We start from the raw sequence: 11,004 nt of genomic DNA on the forward strand, positions 1-11,004 counted from the left end.
GAGAGCAGGAGCAGGGTGGGGGAGAACAGCAGAGGGAGAGGCAGGCTCCCCGCTGAGCAGGGAGATGGATGAGTGGCTCCATCCCAGGACCCTGAGATCATGGCCTGAGCTGAAGGCAGAGGCTTAACTGACAACCACCCAGGTGCCCCTTCAACAACTTTTTGAATGATACAGGACAAGTTCCAAAAAATGGCCATGTGTAGGTCAAGCCAAGGTTGAAGGTGTGTATGGAGAACACTTATTTTGAAGAGGCAACTTACAAGCAAAAGATGTCTTGAAGTGAAGAAGCTTTGAGTTCTTATCTACGACGTTCAGATCGCCCAAGGGGTTCTTGGGATAACGCACTATTGTGTCCTGTAAATGCTGACGTCTCCTGGTCAGAGGAGATCAACATGGTAAGTTGGAGGACTGAGCAGGCCTATCTTTGGAGGCAGGGACTGTGTGATTGCCTGGCTATGTTGCACTTCTCTGTTGAAAGAAAAAAATGAGACACCACTCTATTTTTATTTTGTTTTGTTTTGTTTTGTTTACTTGGGGGTCACTGTATCTTAAACAGAACAAAACATTTTGTGTTCATCTTAAATTTGTTGTATTCTGTTTGCATGCAGCTGGTTTCTTTCTCGGAGAATGTCTACCCAATGCCATTGGAGACCTCACCCTCAGAGAGCTTATAATCTAGAAGGGGAGACAGCACGTGCTCTGGTCTGGAATCAGGCTCTCCTTAGTAAGTCGAGTTTATTACTCCCTTTTAGAACAAAGGTATAAATAAGAATTGGGCTGTGGGCCAAATGACAGAAATGAGAACTTTGTTGTAGAGGTTCCTGTTTGCATCTCTATAGCTACCCCAGAATGTATGCATTTGGTTTGTTCTGAGCCTGACCTTCCGTCAGACTCCGGTACTGCACTCAGCAGAGCTACTGTGTTGCTTCCCCTGGGTGCGTCTCATCATCTCATCGTCTCATCGTGGGTAAGCCGTTGCTCTGCATTTCTTAAGAAGTGATGAAAACTTGGCTCTCTCAGGAGAAGGCTGGTTCTGAAGGTTTTAATTTGATGACCACATTTGTAGGAGGAAACTGGCATAAGGTAGGCTGCTGAGTGCAGTTTTCCTTTCTGTAGTGTAGAGTCACTTCTGATGAGATCCCCAGAGAAAAGTGGGGTAAGAGGTTTGCTCTTAATGAAAGAGCAGATGATGCTGGTGGTCGTAGGACTTCAGCTTGTAAGTTGCCTGTGTTTTTTTAGGTAGAGCAGTGACTGATTAGCTGTCCTCCTGACCAGCTGTCCTCCTGACCAGTTGTCCTTTAGCTCACGGCAGCACTTCTCCCTCACTGTTGCCCTTCTCCCAACCCTAGACAGGCCAATGTTGTTTTCTTTTTAAGAATTATTTATTTGTTAGAGAGAGAGCACATGCTAGCAGGAGGGGCAGAGGGAGAGGGAGAAAGAATCCCAAGCAGACTCCACTCTGAGTGGGGAGCTGGATATGGGGCTCGATCTCACAACCCTGAGATCATGACCCCATCTGAAACCAATAGTCGGGACTCCACCAATTGCATTACCCACAGGCTGCTAGACAGGTCAATATCTAACCTTAAGAAGCCAGAAACTTAAACCTCTCAAGAGAGCTAGACTCATGTCCTTGCTCGTCATGCCCTTGGCAAAGCTCTGACCTCATGAAGGCCTTTTGTAGAGGAGGGAGCAGCAATAATGATTTCCAAAGTCCCCTTCAGGTTAGAGGGTTGACCAATGTCACTGAGACTGTCTTACATGGAGCCATGCAACCGCCCAGCCCAATGTCGGATAAGTGGTCTTGGAAGGAAAAATGAGGATGCATTTCAAGAAGTTCACACCGTAGAGGGGTTACATGGATTCATAGACCTAAAAACAATGAGAGCCTGGAGGTGTGCGGCCACGGTAAACTGAGAGGACTTAGCATGGAGGGGGTGGGGGGTGGGGAAGGGGGAGGGGAGCGGGAGGCGGGCTATAGGAAGGAAGGCTGTGCAGTTGCTGTTTGCTCAGTGGTTTGTTGTCCTTATGGGGGGCAAATGGCTGCACTCAGAGACAGCACCTCTCCCTATCTTGTCTTGTAATATTGTAATATTCGGGGGTCATTCTCACATCCTGTGTGGTAGTCTCATCGTCATGAGTCTCTTTTCTGAAGGTGTTTTTTTGCCATCATTGTGCCAAGGGAAACAATTCCTCTGCACTGTTAATAATGGGAAAGGGGATCCTTATAGTTACAACTCCCCAGGGGTGACAAAAGATGTTTGCCAGGAGTTCTGTTGTGAAAACACCATGAGCTCAGGTCAAAATGTTTGGCCACCATATGAGCTGCCTTAACTGTGCAGAATTACCTCAAGAAACCTGCTGAGGAGATGGTGGGATCTGGGGAAGAAGCTGAGAATTTAAATGAAGTCTCATGAATGTGCTTAAGGAGCATCTAATGCTTTGGTTGGATTTTGAAAGACGGAGATCCATTTATATAGATAGTCTGTGTATATGTAAAATTCTGAATTTCATTATCCAGATATATACATTCAGGACCTAGCTTTCGGCATCCATCCACACACACACACACACGCGCGCACACACATACACACACCCCCCACACACATATGATAGGAATTTCTGAATATTTGCCAACTAAAGGAGATCGAAACTTGACTGAAGTGTCCTGGGCCCTCTTAGGTGTTGTTCTCTGTTTTTTTTTTTTTTTTTTAAAGATTTTATTTATTTATTTGACAGACAGAGATCACAAGCAGGCAGAGAGGCAGGCAGGGAGAGAGAGAGGGAAGCAGGCTCCCTGCTGAGCAAAGAGCCTGATGCGGGGCTTGATCCCAGGACCCTGGGATCATGACCTGAGCCGAAGGCAGAGGCTTTAACCCACTGAGCCACCCAGGTCCCCCTTGTTCTCTGTTTTGATGAGCGGTTCCCGATCCTGCCCTGGGCCTCACTCTGCGCTGGCACTGGACATGCAGAGGGACAAAGGCTCAGGTCTTGGCTTCCTGGAGCTTATAGTCTTGGGAGGTGAGGGTGGAGAGCAGGACTTTAATCCAGCAGGCACACAAGTAAATAGAGAATTAGAAATTGTGACAAGTGCCCTGAAGGAAAGAGAAATAGAACTATTTAAACTTGTGGCTGGGACTCTGACCTGGTAAGTGTGGCTCAGGAGAGCTGTCCTTACGGAGACCATGTTAGCTTGCAATCTGAAAGCTGCATGGGGGTTCACTGGGGGAAGCCAGCAGCGGGAAGAGCATCCAGTCAGGGGAGCAGATTCATCCTGTTGGGATAAATGAAGTTCAGGGAAGTTGGGTCCTAAAATATGGGATAGCTTCCCAAACATGAGGAGCAGTACTTCGTCGTGAGGGGACAGGTTCTGATCGGGAATGCCTGGGTTTAAATCCTGGCCCTGTCACTGGCTGAGCATTATTAGGAAAATTACTTCACCCACATGTGCCTTAGTTTACCCATCTGTGAGGCCTCGTTGGGTTGTTGTGAAGATCAAGTGGGTCAATGTGTGGGGTGCTCAGGCGGTTCCTGGTGCATTGCCCTCCGTGACTTATTGCACATCAATGACTGATTTCTAGTGTGCTCCTATATTAACTAGGAGGGAGAAGAAGTCCAATCCTCAAATGTTAAGGAGATCGAACAATTTCCCAGAGATTGAAAGATTAGTTAATGGAAGGTCTGACCCAGGAGGAGAATTTTTGAGAAATTCAGTGCATTTTCCATGAATTCATTGCTCCTCTCTTCATTTACAGAGAGTTCTAATGGTGCGTGTGAGTAGTTTGAACCAAAAATGGTATCTTCTGTTCATTAGATTGTTTGCACATTTCTTAAAATTTGTTTGCAAAGGGTTGAGTGTGGCTCTGAGTGACTTGAGTTTGGTGACTAGGTTCAGAGTCTCTTTGGGATCGCCAGTGTCCTCTTAGAATAGAATGGCCTAGTTGTAGGATATCTAAGTCGATTTCAATGTGATGGTCACATTGGCAGCCAGCAGCCTTTACGCGGCCTACACCGGGCACCTTATTGGTGTGGTGGCACAGACCCGGGGCACTGGTAGACAAGAATGCATGGTCCTTCTTGAGATTCTAGACTTACTGGGGTTTGGTGTTAGACCTGTAAGTCAGTTGTTCCTCCTCCAAGCAGATGGTGCATTGGACAGACGGGGGAGCACAACCAACTCCCTGAAGAAGAACGCACCCAGAAAGTGCAGAGATCTCGGAAGTCCCAGATATGATGAATTGACACCATGACACACTATAAAGGAAGTTCTTTATCATGCTCACCCATGTATGTGTGGGGTGGGATGGGCATCAGAGCCAGAAGAGGACTGAGGCTATCTTGAGAGAGATCTTCATTTTCATCAGATGTCCTTATGTTTGGGGGAAACGTAATGTGACTTTTGGTATATCTGAGTCAGTATTAATTATTATCTACATCGTGATGGGATTCAAAAATTGAAACTTGAAAGTTTCCAGTTCATTCTGACTCATCATTTGCCATTCCACCTAAAGGTAGATGCTCAGAACCCAAATCTCTTCTAACACAACAAATTCTATTTCCTATCTGGTTTTAGGTTATGAAAAAGAGGATCTTATGTGATAATGATTTCTTCTTTTCAAAGCACTGTTATCTACATTATCATATTTGATCCTTGCATTATTATCCCATGTTATAGGCAAGGGAACCGAGGTTGAGCAAGGCCAACTGACATCTCTCATTAGTGGGTCCTAGGATGGGACTTCCTTGAACAGTTTGATCCTGATTTTCCTGATGGAGGATTTTGTTGGTTAGAACTCAGATGAGGACTCTCTTAGGTAGTCATTTTTAACAAATTAAAATGGCTACCATATGTGCTAGACTTCCCAGCAGAGCTGGGAAGAGACCTTTCCTTCTGGAAGATTCTAGGTAGAGTTCCTTCAGTGGCAGGATGTTTGGGGTGCAGGGGTCATGGCTGAAACCAGCCACAGTAGTTGGTAGGAACTCAAGGCTGGTTGGATTGTAACTCCTTGGAGTTCATCTTCTTCTATTTCATGAAGAAAATGTGGGCCAGGGGCACCCAGGTGGCTTCGTTGGTTAAGCATCAGACTCTTGGTTTCAGCTCAGGTCATGATCCCGGGATTCTGGGATTGAGCTCCACATCTGGCTCTGTACTGGGCATGGAGCCTACTTAAGATTCTCTCTCTCCCTCTCCCTTTGCCCCTCCCAACTCTCTCCGTCTCTTAAAAAAAAAAAAAGTGAGGAAAAAAGGCAAAATGCCCCAAAACCTCAACATGGACATTTCATGCAGCTTCTTTCTGCCACAGGGTTTGGTGAATTAACTAGATTGGAAATTTTCTCCTTATTTATGTATCTCCTTTCCCGCATGTCCTGAACATTCTCTGTATGTTTAAAAGTAGCAATTTTGGGGGTGCCTGGGTGGCTCAGATGGTTAAGTATCTGCCGTTAGCCATGATCCCAGGGTGCTGGGATTGAGTCCCACATGGGGCTCCCCACTCAGTAGGGAGTCTGCTTCTCCCTCTCCCTCTGGCCTTCCCCCTGCTTGTGCTCACTCTCTCTCTCTCTCTCTCTCTGTCAAATGAATAAATAAAATCTTTAAAAAAAAAAAGTAGCCATTTTAATTTAGTTGGATAGATAGGCGAAACTTTCACACTGAGTCTCCTGTAATCTCTTGCTTGCGTGAAACCCGAGGTTGTAGGACTGCTAGGTTGTCGCCTCAAGGATATCCTGAAATTAGTTGCTTTTTTCCTCTCGAAAAGCCACTTTCGTTTAATCTTCCCTTACAGCCAGTCTAAAGCGGCCCCCAAGTGACTCTCCAAACACGGCTCTGTTTTGTTTCATCAAAGCAGATTCCAGCATCTGCCACTTTCTTGTTCATTCATTTGCCTCTTCCCCCCACCCCCATCTCCCCCCCCAGTTTCAAGCTGCATGTGAGCAGGGACCCTGCCCTTTTTGTTCGGGGCTGCATCCCAGAGGCTCAGAGGCCGGGCCCACAGAGGCACACTGACTGTGGGTTTGCTAAATTAACAAACTTCTCTTGATGCGGTTTTCTGATTTTTGTTTTCTTTTATCTAAAGATTGAAAAATTGGCGAGCAGCATGTTTTGCCCACTGAAACTCATCCTGATGCCAGTGTTACTGGGTAAGTAGAAACCAAGGGACCAAGGAGGGGACTTGATTTCTTGTAAGTCTCGTGCAGTTTCAAAAGCCAATTTTATATATTTTCATTTCCCCCTTGGTTTGTTGAAAACGGGAAACCCTAACCTGGAACTTTGGCATTTTGCTGGAACAGCTGTTTTTGAAACCGGGGAGCAAACTCTTTCGTGAAAAGCTGAATCTTCCACTGTTCTGTTAGACACCAGAGGCCTTCGGGTCCTGAGCTGGGGGTTCTGGGACCTTCCTTTGTGCTACAAAAAAAGTGTCTCGCTGGCATTCCTGGACTCTCACTTGTGACTTGAAAACCACAGCTAGTCTCAGATCAGGAAATGAAATCACCGGAGAGCCCAGAATCCCTACAGCTGTATTCACGCTTTTGCCATTCCAGCCTTCTTGTGGTTCTGCAAATGCACCGGGCTCTTTCACAGTCTTTTGCCAAGAACTTTCCTTTCCTCACCTTCCTGGGCAAGCCTGCCTAAGCCTTCCTGACACTTCAGAGTTCTCCTTAAACTCTGCTTCCGTCTAAAAACCTCCTCTGGCTGTGGACTCTCTTGTTCTCGAACCCTCCAAACCTTCTGTGCTCAGGGCTGTTGCTTGTGGCTCAGCGGTTCTTTCTAAGCTGCTCACCTCTCTCCCGGCCTTTTCTCTTTATCCACAGATCTAGCTCTGTGGGAGGAATAAATGACTCAGGATGTTCTTTGCTCTCATTGTGTCTTATTTTTCTTCTTCATCATCATCATCATCATCATCATCATCATCTTATTATTATTATTATTTGTACCTGGGCATAGTAACCTAAACACCGACTCAGCCAAGTAAAAAAAGAAATGCCTTTGCTGTAATTCCAGGGAACAGAGTGTGCATCCAGGCAGACAGACACATGGACACCAACCTCACCTCCCCGGAAAATAGGATGTATTTAAGAGAATTTGTTTTTACAGCTGTCATGCTCTGGGGTCTCTAAAGATTTTTTTATTATTTATTTATTTGACAGAGAGAGAGAGAGAGAGAGTGAGCACAAGCAGGGGGAAGGGCAGAGGGAGAAGGAGAAGCAAGCTCCCCGCTGAGCAGAGAGCCCGATGTGGGACTCGATCCCAGGACCCTGGGATCATGACCTGAGCCGAAGACAGAGGCTTTAACCCACTGAGCCACCCAGGCGCCCCGCTCTGGGTGGGGTCTTTAGACATTGCCTCAGAGGTGTGGGAAGCAGCCCGGGCTTCTACCGTCCCAGCCCGAGTTAACAAACCAGTCTTGGAGCTAGTGACTTGGTGGTATCAGGGGGCGTTCTGTTTCTTTGTGGAGAGGTTTTCCCTCCTTTGTAGAAAGTGTCATTTCTTCAGCCATTTCTCTACAAAGGTGACCCTTTGTAGATGTGGAAGCTTCTCTTCCCTCCCATGGCTGCGCCTGCTTTCTAGCTACCCTTCACTTACTTCCACATACAGCCCTCTCCACAGTAGATTAAACGCACTTCTTACACCATTAACCACACGTCAGGCTGCTCAGCTCTTCCTTACAGGAAAATTCCAGATTGGCTTTGGAGCTAATTTTGATTTCTTTCAAAACAAGCCCCTCTGGAGGGTTTAGCGTTCCTGTTTTCTTTTCCGTCTTCCCTACTGTGTGCCTGCTGTTGGGCAGCAAGTGAACTGTCTTCTCTCGGGCCAACAGCTTGCACGGAAAGGCTGGCACGCTTTCTGTTTATTCCCACATGCGTTCCCTTGGCTCGTCCTCCACATAAACTGGCCAGCATCTAAACGTGGCTTTCTTGATGTTGTTGTCTCTTTGCATAGAGCACATCTTGTAAAAACAGAAATATCCGTGTGATGGTTTTCTCTTTTAGTGAAAAGAGAAAGGCCTTGAGGAATATACAGATAGCGGAGTGGTGCACTGTAAAACACCCTCAGGCTGAGCAGCCAGGGCTGATGGCCAAGCTGGAATGGGAAGGTGGGGAGAAGACAAGCACAAAGGAAATTAAAGCCGTGCTCTGGATTGGCCTTTTTTTTTTTTTTTTTTTTTTTTTAAGAATGTTTTCTTTTTCTTCTTCTTCTTCTTCTTTTTTTTTTTTTTTAAAGATTTTATGTATTTATTAGAGAGAGTATGTGCAAGTGAGTGGGGGGAGTGGCTGGGGGACAGACAGACTCTGGGCTGAGCACAGAGCCTGATGCGGGGCTCCATCCCAGGCCCCTGAGATCATGAGATCTGAACCCTAACCGAGAATCTGATGCTTAACCGACTGAACCACCCAGGCGCCCCTGTATGGGCCTAATTATAAGGACTTCTAGGACAGTCAGAATTGCTGGCAAAGTCAGAGTAAGCTTTTGAAAAGGAACTAAAGAAAAGGAAAAAAGGAAGGAAGCCAAAAATACCTTTAAAAAGCCAAAATATTGGGGCGCCTGGGTGGCTCAGTGGGTTAAAGCCTCTGCCTTTGGCTCAGGTCATGATCCCAGGGTCCTGGGATCCAGCCCCGCGTCAGGCTCTCTGCTCGGCAGGGAGCCTGCTTCCCCCTCTCTCTCTGCCTGCCTCTCTGCCTACTTGTGATTTCTCTCTGTCAAATAAATAAAATATTTTTTAAAAAAGCCAAAATATTGGCTTTTCAAATAGGGAACCCATGGGAAACTAGGAGCAAGAGACATCTCATTTCCTGTTTATGGATGTCTAAATTCATGACTTGAAAGGAGGATGTCAGGGTTTCTCTTCTTTCTTTAGAAAGGAGCTTGGAGAAAGGAATTCTGGGAAATGGGGAAGGGTCTAGCTAGGAGAATGGGAGCAGACATGCATTTTTGCAGAACGAAGATTGCAGAACCCCTCTGACTTGGGAGCTTGTGTGTAACTAGAGAGTATCTCGCTTACCTTTGGGAATGTCATACTGGCTTGAGTGATGGGCCTCTGAGGACTTCGTCCATGTCGGGTCATCTGGGGAGGGAAGATGTGGAGTTACTTAGTGTTGATACTGATTTTTGTTGTTGAGGGTATTTGTCTAAACGATATCTCCTCTTGCCTTTGACTTCTATAGATTATTCCTTGGGCCTGAATGACTTGATTGTTTCCTCCCTTGAGCTAACAGTCCGTGTGGGTGATTCAGCCCTGCTGGGATGTGTTTTCCAGAGCACAGAAGAGAAGCATGTGACCAAGATAGACTGGATGGTCTCATCAGGAGAGCACGCCAAGGTAACAAGGAGGGAATATTACTGTTGAAGCCCTGGCCCATGGTGTCAGGAGAAGGGACGGGGGGAGACGGGGAGAGAGAGAGCCAGGTCATCAGGTGTCATGAGATGGTGTTGCAAGAGTCTGGGCTCTGAAGCTTGTCAGAACTGGGCCTCTTCCTAGCTTGGCCCTTTGGCTGTGTCATCAGCTGGGCAAGTTACTCAACCTTGCTGAACTTCAGTTTCCTCATCTGTGAAGATGAAGGTCATTATCATAATGGTAATGCTTACCATTTGGGTCATTGAGAAGTAATGGAAGACATGCACATAAAATTCTTTTTGTTTCTTTTCTTGATGTCTGCCCTTTGTAGAGTAGTATAGATGGGTGGGAGGGCTGAGAAGGGTGAGAATGTGGGTCTAGACAGAAGAGGCATGAGAATGATGTCACAGGAATCTTTTATGGGGGAGAGGGCCAGATTCTTTGAGCATTCCGTGCCCCATTTATGTGCTCGGGCATCACCTCTCTCCTTCATGGCTGTTTCAAATGTTCAAGTGTTGGGATCGGCTGATGTAGCATGGCTGAGGGAGGGTCTTTCATGGGAGCTCTTCAGAGTGGGAAACAGTATATAAACCTCATCAGAGGTTCTGTGGAGATATTTGTATCTTAGGATCATTTTAAAATACATCCTAAGTAATGGGTTACAGTAAGGTCTCAAAGTTTGCTGGTGAAATACTCTTTCTGTAGCTCATAGCATGTTATTCCTATAATGCTATTCTCACTCAAATTTTTATTAGTATTTTTTACCATAAGAGGGATAGGCCCATGGCGTAAGTAGAAATAAGAATTTCTGGGGGCGCCTGTGTGGCTCAGTGGGTTAAGCCTCTGCCTTCGACTCAGGTCCTGATCTCAGGATCCTGGGATTGAGCCTTGCATCGGGCTCTCTGCTCAGCAGGGAGCCTGCTTTTGCCTCTCTTTCTCTGCCTGCCTCTCAGCCTACTTGTGATCTCTGTCAAATAAATAAAATCTTAAAAAAAAAAAAGGATTTCCCAGGGCTCCCCATCCCAGCCTGGAAACCACGCCCTCAGGATGACTCCTCAGGCTGTGTGATATTCTGCTTAGAGGAGGGCAGAACGGGGAGGAGCAACAGCTAACACACCAGCCAGAGATTATCACAACTCCCAGTCTGAGGGATTGCATCATGCCTTTGAATGCCATCCAGTCCAGGGGTCATGGCAGAAAATAGGGTGAACAGGAGACAAGGTTTTCAAAAATTCTGAGTTGAATCCCCAGAGTGGTCTTCAGAGTGGGTATTACATTTTACCTTAAACTGTAAGAAATGACTATGCTTCACAATTTGTCCTTGTATGAAATAAGGCACCGGGTCTTGTTCTAGTTAGGGCATTGCCTGGCACATTCTTATTATTATTTCTTATTATTCTTACTATTCTTATTATCTTATTATTCACTGGTACCAAGTACTTTTTGATCATGATGATGATGATGATGGTGGTGGTGATGATGATAGTGATGGTGATGACGATGGTGGTGGTGGTGATGATGATGGTGGTAGTGATGATGGTGGTGGTGATGATGGTGGTGAGGGTAGTGATGGTGATGATGATGGTGGTGGTGGTGATGGTGATGATGATGGTGGTGGTGATGGTGGTTGTGGTGATGATAATGATGGTAGTGGTGGTGGTGATGATGATGG

The 11,004-nt window shown here is 46.2% G+C and overlaps 1 protein-coding gene across 3 annotated transcripts in view; it reads left to right on the top strand.

The window, feature by feature from the left end:
• The first annotated feature begins 661 nt into the window (after positions 1–661).
• The window catches only part of LOC111154023 (junction adhesion molecule like), a 27,271-nt gene continuing 16,928 nt past the window's right edge, over positions 662–11,004 (top strand). The window contains exons 1-3 of one of the 3 annotated variants that reach the window (XM_022513370.1): positions 662–724; positions 6,075–6,138; positions 9,163–9,317. In XM_022513370.1, the coding sequence (XP_022369078.1) occupies positions 6,096–6,138; positions 9,163–9,317 (198 nt within the window). In that variant the 5' untranslated portion in view covers positions 662–724; positions 6,075–6,095. Of the gene's footprint in view, positions 725–888; positions 968–1,004; positions 1,084–6,074; positions 6,139–9,162; positions 9,318–11,004 lie in introns of those variants that run through there. The other 2 variants (XM_022513371.1, XM_022513369.1) reach the window with 2 other exon arrangements.

The sequence above is a fragment of the Enhydra lutris genome, unplaced genomic scaffold (genome assembly GCF_002288905.1).
Source record: "Enhydra lutris kenyoni isolate GAN:26980312 unplaced genomic scaffold, ASM228890v2 scaffoldscaffold34, whole genome shotgun sequence".
In the NCBI taxonomy this organism is placed as follows: domain Eukaryota; kingdom Metazoa; phylum Chordata; class Mammalia; order Carnivora; family Mustelidae; genus Enhydra; species Enhydra lutris.